Below are 15,950 nucleotides of genomic sequence, written 5' to 3' on the forward strand. Positions count from 1 at the left end.
TAGGCAGTGTAGGAACATGTATTTGTTAAATATTATCTGTAGTAAATGTTAGTATAATCTTTAACTAAAGTATATTTCAGTGCCTTTATTTGGACGGCCAGATTTGAAAGTGTTGCTACATGAGTAGCCGTACATTAATGTTTAACTCTGTTCTTTTCAGGCTGTTGGTAGAAGGCAGAGATTCCCACCTTGTATACCTGTGGGAAATATTTTGATTACCTATAGATTGGATGTCACGTTTATTAACATTCAACTATCTGAGTACTATTTTAAATATTACCTATTCATAACTAAATCATTATTTTCAAATTAACTTTTAGTAGCTTCTGCTGATAATTTACTTTTGATGCTTCTAGGTGAAAAAATGATCATTAAACTGTGTCTGATGTTTTGGTCTAGATCTTTTCTTGAATGTGGTCTAGGCACTGATTATGTTAACGTGTTATGAAGAAATAGGCTTCTTTATGTCTACATCGTACAGTATAGCAATAAAACTTTTTAATTTTGTTTGTGGACTTTTATTCACACTAAAACTGAGACTACAGGAAGTTACTAGACTGCAATATCCATGGCACTCTGCAAGGCAGAGCAAAGACTGAAGTTATAAGCTACTAATATTAGCCAACACTAATTAGCTACTGGTAGTAAAAAATAAAGAAAATCTGTATACAACTTATAAACAAATTTGCTACTTAAGTACTTGAGCATCTTCAGTAATCTTCATAGTATCCACTACTTAGTAATATTAAAGACAGTTTTGCACAGAGTAGAAATTATATTGCATATAAGCTGAAGCTATCTTTATATTTTTTAACATTAATTCAGTGTTGCCTGTCAATTAAATTTTGAAGTTGTGTAGAAATATTGAAATAAAGCAAAACTTTTCTTTAACTAATGTTCTTATTTAGAAGAGTAACTAAAATGGCACAGTTGTTGATATTAAACATTAAATCCCACTTGTGTTATAATAGGATTTTCGAAATTACCAGTATACATTGCCTGCTGTCACTGGACTTGTAATTGATATGGAAGTGAGAAAAACCTGTATCAAAATTCCCAGCAACCGGTATAATGAGGTAAGTCTTTCTTTAGCACATCAGTTGATATTTTTATGTAACTGGAATCGTGAATTTACAATTAATGTTACAGCAAATGGTTTTTAGCTAGTAGTTGCATCCTGCCTAATATTACTGTTTTCATAATTTCATTGCTTCATTCTACAATTTTACAAAGCTGACAAATACTAAACAACATCCAGTGACTAAATTACCACTATTCAATAACATCCTTTTAAATATAAAATTGTCTTCAAAGTCTTATTACTGACTTCTAAAAGTTCAGTGTTGTAATAATATTACTGTTGCTATGCACATTATGTCATGGGGACAAAGTGTTCTAGTTGTTCCAGTGCCCCAGGTTCATATCCAGCATGTTTTCCCCGTGTCTGCTTGGAACCTCCTGTGGGCGTTCAGATTTTGTCCCATGCCCCCCATTAATATCTATTTAACATTAGATTATGTGACAGCATTTTCTTTGTAGATTTTTGGTGTTGTTTGAATGGAATACTACTTTCATTCTTGACTATAATTGAAAACTGCTAAACCAATTGCTGCCCAAGCTAAATGGCTTTTATTTTTGTCAAATCATGCTGTGCATTGCTTTGTAATAATGGCTTAGCATGGAGGTGGAGTTAGGTGGCAACATTCGTGCCACCATTTGTTAAAGGAATGTTTTAGTCCAGTGCTGTACAAGTTACATTTTTTTTCTAGTATAATTATAGTTACAGACCTGGGTACATGGTTTTTCTGTTAAACTTCATTCCCCGGGTAATTAAGCATTGAAATAAATTATTTATGTCCTGTTTCTGGTTTATTTGGCAGCTGATGAAGGCAATGAACAAATCAAATGAGCATGTTCTGGCCATAGGGGCATGCTTTAATGAACGTGCAGATTCTCATCTTGTGTGCGTCCAGAATGATGATGGAAACTATCAGACTCAGGCAATCAGTATACACAATCAACCACGCAAAGGTAAACAAATGAAGGACTTTGTTTTGAGCATGTACACTCTCTTTTTTTTTAAGGCCATCTGGTTAACTCTGATGACTAGTAAACATTTCTTTAAATTCCCTGCCTGTCTTTATACAATCTTCTTATTTAGAAATGCATTAGTAACATTTGTACCTTGCCTTGTGCATGGGCCTTTTCTTCACCTCCCAACTGTTGTCACAGGGTCACTTAAGGCTGACGACTGTATGTCCCACTTGGCGATATTGTTTACATAGAGTCATTGTACAGATCCAACACAGTTTTCTTGACTGATCCTTTTCTCTTGTCCTTTTTTTTTTTTTTTTTAACCTTTCTGTGACTCAAAACAATTTTCTTTTTTAGCCCCGTTTTGATTTGTCTTGGGTGTGTTGACTCACAAAGTCCTGACTCTGTGGCTCCTATGCTAATTTAAATCAGTTTAGTGGAAAAAAAAGAAAAATATTCTTTTTGTCCCTTTGGCATTATAACTACAACTTGGGAGTTTATTGTCCCTGTCACATGAGACCTTGGTGTGAGCTCTGTTCCATTATCTCAGGATTGTAAAAGTGAATGTACAAGAAGACTGTAAAGATCTGGTGCTGCTTGATAATGTCAGTATATTATAGCTTGATGAACTATGTTGCTTTATTGTTCTTAGTTGTTTATTGAATTCTGACTCTTTGAGTAATTTAGATAGCTGTCAGGGTGTGCTCAAAACTAGAAAAATTCTGCTAAGAAGCACAGAGCTATTTTCCCTTTTTCATGTAAAGACAAATTTCTTAACTTTCTTTTAATTTACTGGTATTGACTGTTTTTGTTAATGAGAACATTTTTGGTGGCCTGTGGCATTTACACATTTGTGATGTGTAACTTCAAATTTGATTTTTCTAATTTTAGTTACTGGAGCCAGTTTTTTCGTGTTTAGTGGGGCTCTTAAAACATCTTCTGGTTATTTGGCAAAGTCCAGCATTGTTGAAGGTGAGGATTTTTGTGTTCTCTTCTTTAAATAATGTAAATATGTAAATTCTAAGATTAGGCTGTTTCATCTTTTCTGGACTTGCTGTTTCTGCCCAGATGGAGTAATGGTTCAGATTACAGCAGAAACCATGGATGGATTGCGGCAAGCTCTACGAGAGATGAAGGACTTCACTATTCAATGTGGCAAAGTTGATCAGGAGGAACCTCAAGAGCAAGTACAAATAAAGTGGCTGGATGATGACAGAAATTTCAATAAAGGGTATGTCTTAACAGAACTGAGCTTTTTACTTGGGCTTATCTATATTTGTGTATAAGCATCACAGCAGCTAACAGATTCTTAATATATTGTCTCTTCTTGTTACTGCCTTGTTCAAAAAATAATCTGGGTATTATAAAGTGTAGGATAAATATTAAAGCTGTCAGTTTCCATACCTGAAAACATTTCTCTCCCTTTCACTTTTTAAAACACCAGGGTTATCAGCCCCATTGATGGCAAATCCATGGAGTCCATTACAAGTATCAAGATATTCCATGGCTCAGAATACAAAGCTAATGGAAAAGTCATCAGGTGGACAGAGGTAGTAACATTTCATTTTGTAGGCAATTGATTCTGTTTTTTCTGTTATGCTGATATTGAAATACATAATTCAGATGTCTCTTTGTGTTCAGCATGTGGTTAATGTATTTTATTTATATATGTATGCTGCTCACGTTGTGAAGGGGGGGGCTGAACACACCCAAAGGAGATGCGATTGCTCCTCCGAAACCCCCTCTTAAACGGTGGTAGGTTTTTTTGTTTTTTTTATCTCTGCTAGATCAGCTGCTGGATTGTTGCAGCTGCTGTGCCACGTGATCTCGTGCGGCGCTTCGAATATTTAAAAGCCTTTACAGCAGCTGGTTAAATCTCATCTCACAGGACGCGAGTTCTTGATATTTTTTAGTTTATAGTTTAAAAACTGAATAAGAATCTGAAAATCTAACAATATCACATTAAAGTTCGATAAATTCTGAAAAAATCCCAAACATATATATGTAGGTTTTAAAATAAGCTCAATTTAAAGCATGACAAAATCAAGACATAATATCGTTGCACAAAATCATTGCACTTTTAGGCTTAGGATTTTATTTATATGTGTGTGTGTGTGTGTATATATGAAATAGTTTTACTGTCAAATAATGCAAAGAGTACACGACACGTGTTTCTCCCTAATTCTGGGCTCATCAGGCATACACACTCACTGCACTCCTGCTGACCAACCACAAGCGTTACCTGGTAGGTAACCACCCATACAATCAGATTGTGATTCAGACTACGAATGCATGAATATATATACAGTAATCCCTCGCTATATCTCGCTTCGACTTTCGCAGCTTCACACTATCGTGGATTTTATATGTAAGCATATTTAAATATATATCGCGGATTTTTTGCTGGTTCGTGGGTTTCAGTGGACAATGGGTCTTTTAATTTCTGGTACATGCTTCCTCAGTTGGTTTGCCCAGTTGATTTCATACAAGGGACGCTATTGGCAGATGGCTGAGAAGCTACCCAATCAGAGCACGTATTATGTATTAAATAAAACTCCTCACATATATTGTGAGCACGGGAGCTGTTTGCACCCCTAGAGGATACAGACGCTCCTCAAAAAACACTGAAAGACTACCTTCACATTACTGCCATCCTTGCTGGGCTTACATGTGGCTGCAATGTCAAGCGATATGCTTCCCGCACGGTGCTTTGCATACTTAAAAGATCAAACAGCACGTATTGATTTTTGGTTGTTTGCTTTTCTCTCTCTCTTGCTCTGACATTCTCTGCTCCTGACGGAGGGGGTGTGAGCAGGGGGGCTGTTCCCACCCCTAGAGGATATGGACGCTCGTCTAAAAAATGCTGAAAGACTACCTTCACATTGCTGCCTTCCTTGCTGGGCTTCCTTGCAGCTGGTTTGTCAAGCGACATGCTTCCCATACGGTGCTTCACATAGTTAAAAGCTGGATCGGCACCTATTGATTTTTGATTGTTTGCTTTCAAACAACTGTCATCTCTGTCTTGTCATGGAGTACAGTTTAAACTTTTGAAAAAGAGACAAATGTTTGTTTGCAGTGTTTGAATAACGTTCCTGTCTCTCTACAGCCTCCTGTGTTTTTGTGCAAATCTGTGACCCAAGCATGACAATATAAAAATAACAATATAAACATATGGTTTCTTCTTCGCGGATGTTCACCTTTTATGGGGGGTTCTGGAACGCAACCCCCGCGATCGAGGAGGGATTACTGTGTGTGTGTGTATAATATATATATAATTTGATAGGAGCAAAAAAAGTTTCAAAAAAGTTGGGACAGCGCCATGCTAACCATTGTGTAGCATCCCCTCGTCTTTTAACAACAGTCTATAAATGTCTGGGAACTGAGGAGAGCAGTTGCTGGAATGTTGTCCCATTCTTTTCTGATATTGGATTCTAGCTGCTCAACAGACCTGGGTTTTCTTTGTATTGTTTTTTGTTTCATGATGCGCCAAATGTTTTTAGTTGGTGAAAGGTCTAAACTGGAGACATGCCACTTCAGCACCCGGAATCTTCTACTATGAAGCTGTGCTGCTGTAATAGATGCAGTTTAGCATTATCTTGCTGAAATATGCAAGGCGTTCCCTGAAAAAGATGTCCTCTGGATGGGGAGCATATGTTGCTCTAAAATCTGTATATACCTTTCATCGTTGATGGTGCCTTTCCACATGTGTAAGCTGCCAATTCCATAGGCACTAATGCACCCCCATACCATTAGAGAAGGAAGCTTTTGAACTGAGTGCTGATAAAAAGCCGGATCGTCCCGTTTCATTTTAGTCTAAAAAAATGTATTTTTGCGAAAAGATTTTCAAATTACGATTCATCTGACGACAGAATAGTTGTCTACTTTTCCTCAGTCCATGTTAAATGAGCTTTTTGGCCCAGAGAAGACGGGTGTGTTCCTGGATCATGTTCACTTCACGGTTTCTTCTTTGCATGATAGAGCTTTAACCTGCATTTGTGAATGGCACAGTGAATTGTGTTCACAGAGGATGATTTCTGGAAGTGTTCCTGCGCCCATGCAGTGGTTTCCATGACAGAATCAGGCCTGTTTTTAATATAGCGCTTCCTGAGGGCTTGAAGATCACAGGACATTTATCTAGATCCTCAGCACAGACATTTATCTAGATCCTCTGAATCTTTTGATGATATTATGTGCTTTAGATGAGGAGATATTCAAAGTCTTCACAATTTTACATTGAGCAACATTATTCTGAAATTGTTCCACGATTTGTAGATAGTTTTTGTGCAAATTGGTGAACCTCTTCCTATCTTTACTTCTGAGAGACTCTGCCTGTCTAAGATGCTCTTTTTATACCAAGTTTTGTTACTAACCTGTTGCCAATTAACCTAATTACTTGCAAAATGTTCCTCCAGCTGTTTCTTTCTAGTGCCACTTATTTCTTCAGTCATTTGTTGCCCCGTCCCAGCTTTTTTGAGATGTGTTGCTGCCATCAAATTCAAAATAAGTTAATATTTTTCATAATATAGTAAAATGTCTCATTTCAAAACGTATGTCTTTTATGTTCTATTGTGAGTAAAATATGGATTTATGAGATTTTCAAATCATTGCATTGTTTTTATTTACATCTTACACGGTGTCCCACCTTTTTTGGAATTGGGGTTGTACTTCAGTAGCATCTTTGTAGTATGACATGTGAGCTGTTGAACTGTAAGCCTCATGGCTGTTAGTTCAGTCCTCTGTGCAGCCCTGAGCAAGTAGCTTAAATTGCCTTATAACTTTTAAATATACTGTATATGTACACACTGTAGTGTATCCAGATCTTGCAAGTGTTGTTGAGTTAAGTCTCTGGCCAAATATGCAATACTAATAATCTGTACTGGAACAAAAATCACTACTAGCTGATGTGGGAAATCACATCTACAGTAAACTATGATGTTTTTGAATTACTTAGTTAGCGGTTATTTGGTAATTGCTTAGCTTTTACTCCTAGTGCTCATTTCATTTATAAGCTCATGCTTCAGTTTTAAAATACAGTTGAGATAATGTAGTATTTTTTTTATTTGTCCAACCATGTTTATTCAATATAGCAAACTATATTCTCTCTGTTTAAACTTTTAAATCTTTGGATTATGATTCCTTTTGACAACTATTTGAGACCATTCTGTTACAAACTATTACTTTTTTAAGGAAGTCTTAATTTTAAAACATTTCAAATTAATTGTTCTCAGAATAAAGAAAATATATTGAGGAAAATAAATCTAATCATGCACTAGCAGAGTGCTTTTAGAAACTGTTAAAAGATACCAGTATCAGTTGATTAATTATAACATAATCTCGTCCCATGTATGCTACAAATATCTGTTGTCTGCATTTGTTTTGAATTTAAGATAGAATTTCATTGTTCCAGCTTTTAAAAGATTTTATAAGTGAAACAGAGAAATGTTTTGTATTTCAGGTTTTTTTTCTTCAAAGTGAAGACCAGTCCAATGGATTGAGTGACCCTGCTGATCATAGTCGACTTACAGAAAATGTAGCACGGGCATTCTGCGTGGCTCTCTGCCCACATCTGAAACTACTAAAGGAAGATGGGATGGCAAAGTTGGGCCTTCGAGTTACATTAGATTCTGACCAGGTAGAAGTTTCTTTGTACTTCATATCATACGGAAATTAATCGTATGATCAGAAGGGTGCATATAATATTACCTTGATTTTTCAAAAACTTTTTGATAAGGTGCCGAATGAGAGGTTGGTAATTAAACTAAAAGAAGTGCATAATCAGGGCACTTTGTGTGGGTGGCTGTGAAATTTGTTTTAACCACTGGAAAGAAAGGGTTAAGGTGAGACAAACCTTGTCAGAATTAGGTGATGTTAAAAGTGGTGCCCCTCAGGGATCATTTGTGGGGATAGGATAGGTTATATATCACAATATTTATAGAGCACAAGTCAAGAGAGGTTACTTTTCCGCTATTTAACTTGCTAGTGCACTGTTTTGGTTTTCATATTCTAGAGAGAGTTCATGATCAACAGAAGAGTGACTAGGCAGAGTCCACGACTGGGACCTATGAGCTATGAGGAAAAGGTGGAATGAGTTGAGCCTTTTCAGTTTAGGCAAGCAGAAATTAGCAGGCGACATGTTTGAAGTGTTTAAAATTGTTAAGGATATTAGTATGTTGGACTCCAATTTTCAATTTAAAATAATTTCTTAAACAAGAACACAGTGACACATAGTTGGAAACTTTTTATGGATAAACTGCATGCATGTTAGTTTTTGTTAACACTACGAAATACAGACATATGGAATAAGTAGTGTGGTAAGAGACTAGGGCTTTAGAGACCTTTTCAACTTGACGTTACTTCAGAACAACTAGAAGAATAGGATTGGTATGTATGTTGGGCTAAATGATCTGTTTATGTCAAAATTGTTCTTATTTAAAGTATCTTATTTGTGTATACTCCTTTTCCCACACTGTGGTGACCATAACTGGTATAGCAAATCATTCTTCATTTTCCCACTATGTTCAAGCAGAATATTCACATTGAAAGAAGTTTTAATGCTAGCCGTATGTCTCTTCTTTAAATGTCAGCCAGTCCATCATTTCCTAACCCACTTAGTCCTGAACAGAGTTGCGGTGTTGTGTTGGTGCCTATCCCAGCTTGCAAAGGGCGCAAGACAGGGCGTTGGTCCATCACAGTGCAAACACACACACACACACTCCCCAGTTTAAGGTCACCAATATCTAACCTGCATGTCTTTGGACTGTAGGGGGAAACCCACGCCAACATGGAGAAAACATGCAAATTCCACACAGGGAGGACCCGGGACGTGAACCCTGGTCTCCTTACCACTGCACCACCGTGCATTGCTTTATTTTGTATTACTATTCCACTTTTTTTACATTGGCACAGACAGAGAGACTATTACTTTAAGGTGGAAAACTGAGTACTTGTGATTTGCAGTTACTCATGAAAAGAATGGTTCACCTTAGTTTACACTTCAGTTTTATGACCTTGTCATGTAACACTTGCTCCCAAACAGACCCCAGACTGGTGTTTTCTCATTTCTGTTGATCTTTATTATAACTCACTTTAGATAAAAATTCTGACCTTCATCCCATAACTCAGTGGAAAAAAGATTTACGGTATTAAGTCAGATTTTTGGATGTTGGAGAGTTGAGTGTAATTCTAAAGTAAATATGCCAGACCAGTGCTGAACCTTTTTGTTCTTTCATAAAAGGGTGTGGGGGGTCAAAACAAGAACAAATTTGCTCCCTGCACTGCTGTTATCTTTTTGTCTTTGTTTGTAGGTGGGATACCAGGCTGGCAGTAATGGACAGCCGCTGCTCCCTCAGTACATGAATGACTTGGACAGCGCTTTGGTACCAGTAATTCATGGCGGAGCCTGCCAGCTAAGTGAGGGGCCTGTGGTTATGGAACTCATCTTCTACATCCTTGAGAACATTTCGTAAGAAAGAAGGGTTTGGCGTGCCTTGCCTCCTCTGTTACATTAATTTTCCCAGCCATTTGCACTTAAAAAGCCTATAAGCTGTGCTGGAAAGCATTTCTCCAGACCTTCTATGCACCGTGTTCAATATTTTTCTGGACCAGGGCAGCTGAATGACAGGGAAAAACAAAACCTACAAACCGTCATTCCCTAGGGTGTTTCCATGAAATAGGGTCTGCCTTATTGAGATGATTACATTGATTAAATTTACCCCTTGGAACAATTTAAGTTTTTGATTTCCAAATTTTGGAGTTCATTTTTCCACTGTGATGCTCCTGGGTGCTGATTGAATGGTAAACATTGGATCATCATCACTTTGCCATGTTCATGACTACAGTTAGCATCCACCAAAGACTGGGTTTCCATTTTATTTTTAATATATTGTACCTTTTGTCAGACTAATGGGAATCTCTAACCAACGCTGGTGGGCACAGTGTGATCAGTGTATATGTATTACATTATTTTGCCCACTAAAACCATTTCCAGGTTTTTTGTTTTTTTTAAACTAAATTCTTGAGCGAAATAGCAATGCCTCTTGCTTCAGAATGTTAACACTAACATCATTATGTTTAAATACTTAAAGAAAAAAGTGGTTTAGTTCGTTATGTGGTTACTCAGCCATGTTTTATTATGCATTTTCTTTTTTAAATTGTAATGAGTTTCTCTGAACGATTGGTGGGTTGTGCAATAGGAGCGCATCATGCTACATTTTGTTGTTTTTTTAACCCCCCATTGTCATAGGTCAAGATACTGGTCCTACTTTAGGTATGCCCTCTGTCATTGTCCTTACAACTGGGCTCCTGGTCAGCTGGTCAAGTCATGGATGGGACGTCCAAGCTAGAACTATTTCTGTCAAATTGCTGAGCATCTCCATTAGAGTTTAATGTGCACTTGCCTGTGATGAATTAATAAATGAATCCATAGGGTGGAGAGGACTTTATTTTTGAAGACCCCATTTGTATCGTCAATTCTAGCTTTGTGAGCCCTGAAGATGAATTCCTTACGTTTGGACAAACTGCTGCTCTCCTTTGGACTTGGTGTTGTCGATTTATACCCTGTATAAACTGACTGAATTTGTTTTTTCAGCACTTGAGCTCCTCGGCTTGCAAATATAATTAAAAAAGATTAAAGAAAAGGTTCATTGTTTGGGTTCAGATGCCTGGACATTACTGTAAACATTAAACCGAGTTTCGGGGACAAACATTATACTTGCACTGTTGTGGAATGCGTTCCCTACATTTTGTTTTCATTACCAATAAATCTAAAACTGATGAAAGTTAGGGGGGTAAATCCTGGGATGCATTTACACAGCCAGTGCTTCAAGCATTTTGTGCCATGCATACCCACCAAAAACTGCACAGTAGGACTATAAGATGTCATCCTTTCTCACATAAATCCAACTTTCCATCATTAAGGAATGGACAGAAAAAGTAGAACTTCACTCCTGTTCCTAACTTACAAATGAGGAGTTGCATTTAATTTTTCAAACGTGTTCTTGCTGGATTTGGTGCGAGGTCCAGAGGACTCGGTGGAGTTTCCCTGTGCCCTATCGTGGCACCATCAGTGATGAACGGGCCATAGTGACGGGGGACATTGTCATCTTCAAGTACATACATAACTTAGTTTTTTAAATTAAAGTATATTTTTTATATTGCCTTAATATATTTGACAAACTAATAGATGTTGGCAGAAAACTGGATTGAACATAACGTTAGTCTGTATTAACCAACTGGGGTAATTAAAGAGAGTTTTGCTTAAGTGTACATCTTGAGATGAAAAAGGAACTCAAGGAAGAAGCCGGGCTCGCTGCTTTGCTGTCTTTGCTTTACTTTGCTGTCTTTTTTACATCCTGGGCCCCCCCAAACCTACAGCAGCACCCCCTAATATCGCTGTACTGTCGGTCTAACTTATTTACCCCCGATTCAGATTCGATTAATTGTATTTATCTGTAGTCATAGATATGTCAGGCTTGAACATTATTTTTAAAATATTTCATTTTTTAGTTTCCATTGTACAATTCATAAGACAAATCATTCTTGCAGTTCCTGGGTTTTGTTTGGACAGCTTTAATTGCTGTTCATTTTAAAGGTTGTCCTGTATTTGATCTAAGAGAGCGGCAGCGGTGTCTTCATCTTATTTTATTTGTTTATTCTTTTCCTGCCGTAAGGTAGAATTGGGTATGCATGGTACAAGGACTCTGGTGAAACACCAAAGAAACAGACAGCAGATCCTGATGATGGTTGTTATTTTGTGCCAGAGACACCCTGGGGAAAAAGCAGCGCCACTCGCCTGTAATGAGGGTTTTTCTTCCTCTCTTTAAGAGCTCGCTGACAGGGATGTGGATGAACATGAGCCCGTGCCCTTTGACTTTTAGTATACTTAGAGCTTTTCTTGTTTTTTCTTCTTAAGGAGATTTCTCTGGGCTTAGCAATTGCTTTATGTAGTTGTGTAGGCGGTGATGCCTTGTAAATTGTTAGAATCCTTCAGTGATTTTCAATTGATGCCTGGTTTAAAAAGGCCTGTGGTTATTCTAAAATCCCTTTCAGCTCTTAAAATGTTTAGATCATCTAAGGCTCCATCGTTCATAAGCTTAACTGCTTTATAAAGACCTTCCTGTTTAGAATTTGTTTTGCTGCTTTTCTGATCAACGTCTGGAGGAGAGTGCGGATTGGAAAGCACAGTAGTCGCACTTTAGCTGGACAGTACTGACGGCACTCTGGCAATTATTTTGGATATGTTTGAAGAGTTAAGAACACCCTTGTAAAGGAAAAATTTTTAAAAAGTTACCTTATAGGTATATTTCTAATTTTTTATGCTAATGTTGCTGCTAGAATCTTAAATAGTATTTAGGGCTACTGCTACCTTTGCCAACTGTTCTAGATTTGTGACATTCTGCTTTGAGCTCTCCTTTGAGTTGCATTTAAACGTCAGGCCTCTCTTTACGTTTGGGCAGTGTGGAAAGTTTTTCAGTGATTGCAGAAGGCATCAAAAGACACTGACGTGAACACCCAGCTTTCTGGACACATTGGGCGTGTGTCGATCTGTTAGAGGGTCCCACCTCTGCTCTGTGTTTGTTAAACCACACAGAAGAGGACTTCATCATCAGCAACACCGCAAGGAAGCAACCCACTCATCCCAGGCGCCATCTTAAAAGGGAGAATGAATAACTTTTATGTGTGTAAAAACAAAGCCAAAAACACAAAATTGTTTTCCAATTACGAAACCCAACCAATCAGTTAAACAGTCTTCTTTGTTGAAAACTGTTGTATCTGTATATTAAAACTTCTAGGAAAAACAAACTGCGTCTGTCTTTTTATCTGGTCTGGTGGTGTAATATAGTGCAGTGAAATGAAAAGGTGGACTTTGGCGCGTCGAGCACATGTCTGTTCCAGTTTCTTGGATTCCATTTGTGTTTTTCTCCCCCATTTCTCTAGACGTATGTAATACAGAAGTCGTGTACCTAAAGCAACACAGCGGTGTGTGGCAGATGTCACACGATGCTCAGATGTGGGCACTGGGGCTCACTTTGTGTGCTGCCATTTGTTCATTTATGTGGATTACTTGATGTTTGGCAGGTGTCTTCACCCAAGACATTTCAAGGAGGATTCTGTACTACCTGTCAGCATCCTGCTTTGGGCTGGAAGACAAGGAAGAATAAGAAGTTGTAAGTAAAACATTTCATTGACCGTAAATATGTGCATTTGTTGTGGGGAGGAAGGAGGCAACCACTTGTGGCGCACATCACTGGAAGCTGTTAATGAATAAAGTGCAAAGAATCGCACCACATGACCGTTGAAGTTGGGCTGCACTGGCAAACTAAAGCAGAGTGAGGGTGGGCATCAGCACTTTATGGCAGTAGTGGTAAATGTAGTCACCTTCTCATTCAGTTTCCCACCAGTGCCTCCACCATCTACAAGTGCAAAGACTGACACTCGTTTCATAAGGCCCTGGAGAGCACCCTTTCCATGGAGTGTTATGTGAACGTATGCTTGTCACGTCCAAAGACAAATCCATGGCCAAGTGTGTTTGGGGATATCTTGAAGGGCTGCCAGCCATGAGGAAACCATGAATTCTGTTTTGAGGGAAACACTGAGCGCATTTATTGTACATGCACACACCATACTTGAATAAGGTGAGCGACCCAGTTAAGGTAGAAACCTCCGCTTATATGCTTGAGCCCACTGGTGTTCTCCTTTGGCAAAACACTAATCGGTCATGAATCCAAAAATGAGCATGGAGCCTGTGTCTCTCATCAACATACAGTAAATTTATCAATTTCTGGAATATTGAGAGAGACTGGACCAGGACAAGGAATGATGCCATTGCCCAAGCATTTGTCACAAGAAATGTGTCTTGTGTATGTTTCCACAGTTGTCTGCGTGCTGCTGCAGAACGAGAGGGCGAAAATCTTTAACTCCCACCCAGTTAGGGGTTTCCATGGCCACAGAACTCTGTTCCTACTAAATCTACTTGGCAGTAACCCCGTTTTTCTAACTGGGATAAGGTTTTACGTGGCATTTTTCTGTAAAGCACAGGCAAGCACACTCAGTAGATTGGTCAGGGCATTCTTCACAAGAACTGCATCAAGCTGAAGATCAGTGGTCCAAAGTGCACCAACTTGAATGAAAAGCCCATTCGGAATGGCTAGACCCTAAACTCCGAGGAGACCTTGTGGCAGCCATTCATAATCTCAAATCTCAAGAAGCTGAAGGAATGGCCCCATAAGAGACCAGTGAGCAACTGCATAAAAGTGTTTTTAAAAAGTTACAATAACAAAAGAGTGATACTGTGGGGTTCTTTATTTAACCTGATGGTTTGCTTTGGTTCACAATCTGAGGTTTCCAAAAGTTACATAGTGATCCCAAAAAATGAATAGTTGTAACTACACTGTATAACATGGCTACAACAGCAGTAAAAGGTTTTTGTTTGACTGCCAGTTCCTTGTCCATAACAGTAGCCCACTCAGTACTGATGTGCCCACTTTTCCTTGCAAAGTGTTGAGGGGTCGAGTCTCCTGTGATGTCCTGCCTAGACCCTTGATTCTGAGAAGAAGAGCAGAATAACAAATGGCCAGGTTTACCCACCTTGTATGCAGCATCACTTCTTTTTATTCATTACGAGTGGGCTGTTTGCTTTGTATGATGTTACCCACCCCATCTTTTTCTTATGAACTACAAATCCCAAAACCCACGCTGCTTGGTTGTGTTGAAGCGAGAGGGGTGCAGTAAGTGTGTCCGCCTGATTAGCCCAAATAAAAGTGTACTCTGCATTATTTGACAGTAAACTGCAGCATTCTATGATCTGCTTCTCGCAACTGAAGAGGGCACCGTGGCGGATGTTAGCCGACTTGCTGACCAACCACAAGCGTTACCTGGTAGGTAACCACCCATACAATCAGATTGTGATTCAGACTACGAATGTTATGAATGTAATATGTATATATATATATATATGTGTGTGTGTGTATATATACAGTACTGTACAAAAGTTTTAGGCAGGTGTGAAAAAAAGCTGCAAACAAGGAATGCTTTCAAAAATGGAAGTGTTAATCATTTATTTTCATCAATCAACAAAATGCAGTGAATGAACAAAAGAGAAATCTAAATCAAATCAATATTTGGTGTGACCACCCTTTGCCTTCAAAACAGCATCAATTCTTCTAGGTACACTTGCACACAGTTTTTGAAGGAACCCGGCTGGTAGGTTGTTCCAAACATCTTGGAGAACTAACCACAGATCTTCTGTGGATGTAGGCTTCCTCACATCCTTCTGTCTCTTCATGTAATCCCAGACACACTCGATGATGTTGAGATCAGGGCTCTGTGGGGGCCATACCATCACTTCCAGGACTTCTTGTTCTTCTTTACGCTGAAGATAGTTCTCAATGACTTTGGCTGTATGTTTGGGGTCGTTGTCCTGTTGCAGAATAAATTTGGGGCCGATCATACGCCTCCCTGATGGTATTGCATGATGGATAAGTATCTGCCTGTATTTCTCAGCATTGAGAACACCATTAATCCTGACCAAATCTCCAACTCCATTTGCAGAAATGCAGCCCCAAACATTCAAGGAACCTCCACCATGCTTCACTGTTGCCTGCAGACACTCATTATTGTACCGCTCTCCAGCCCTTCGACGAACAAACTGCCTTCTGCTACAGTCAAAGATTTCAAATTTTGACTCATCAGTCCAGAGCACCTACTGCCATTTTTCTGCACCCCAGTTCCTATGTTTTCGTGCGTACTTGAGTCGCTTGGCCTTGTTTCCACGTCGGAGGTATGGCTTTTTGGCTGCAACTCTTCCATGAAGACCACTTCTGGCCAGACCTCTCCGGACAGTAGATGGGTGTACCTGGTCCCACTGGTTTCTGCCAGTTCTGAGCTGATGGCACTACTGGACATCTGATTTCGAAGGG

General features: G+C 38.8%; 1 protein-coding gene and 1 long non-coding RNA gene across 3 annotated transcripts in view; one reads left to right on the forward strand and one right to left on the reverse strand.

Moving 5' to 3' along the window:
• Positions 1-10,426, forward strand: part of zfyve9a (zinc finger, FYVE domain containing 9a) — a 121,193-nt gene extending 110,767 nt beyond the window's left edge. For both annotated transcript variants that reach the window (XM_028811457.2, XM_028811458.2), the window contains exons 12-18: positions 972-1,076; positions 1,881-2,031; positions 2,926-3,006; positions 3,103-3,265; positions 3,479-3,584; positions 7,490-7,666; positions 9,339-10,426. In XM_028811457.2, the coding sequence (XP_028667290.1) occupies positions 972-1,076; positions 1,881-2,031; positions 2,926-3,006; positions 3,103-3,265; positions 3,479-3,584; positions 7,490-7,666; positions 9,339-9,500 (945 nt within the window). In that variant the 3' untranslated portion in view covers positions 9,501-10,426. The remainder of the gene's footprint in view (positions 1-971; positions 1,077-1,880; positions 2,032-2,925; positions 3,007-3,102; positions 3,266-3,478; positions 3,585-7,489; positions 7,667-9,338) is intronic.
• On the reverse strand, positions 10,244-11,028 carry LOC127529401 (uncharacterized). Its single transcript, XR_007936080.1, has 2 exons — positions 10,540-11,028; positions 10,244-10,505 (listed from the first exon to the last, which is right to left on the reverse strand). It is a non-coding gene; the product is annotated as an uncharacterized LOC127529401 (long non-coding RNA).
• Positions 11,029-15,950: the final 4,922 nt, after the last annotated feature.

This window comes from Erpetoichthys calabaricus, chromosome 10, assembly GCF_900747795.2.
Source record: "Erpetoichthys calabaricus chromosome 10, fErpCal1.3, whole genome shotgun sequence".
Classification (NCBI taxonomy): Eukaryota; Metazoa; Chordata; class Cladistia; order Polypteriformes; family Polypteridae; genus Erpetoichthys; species Erpetoichthys calabaricus.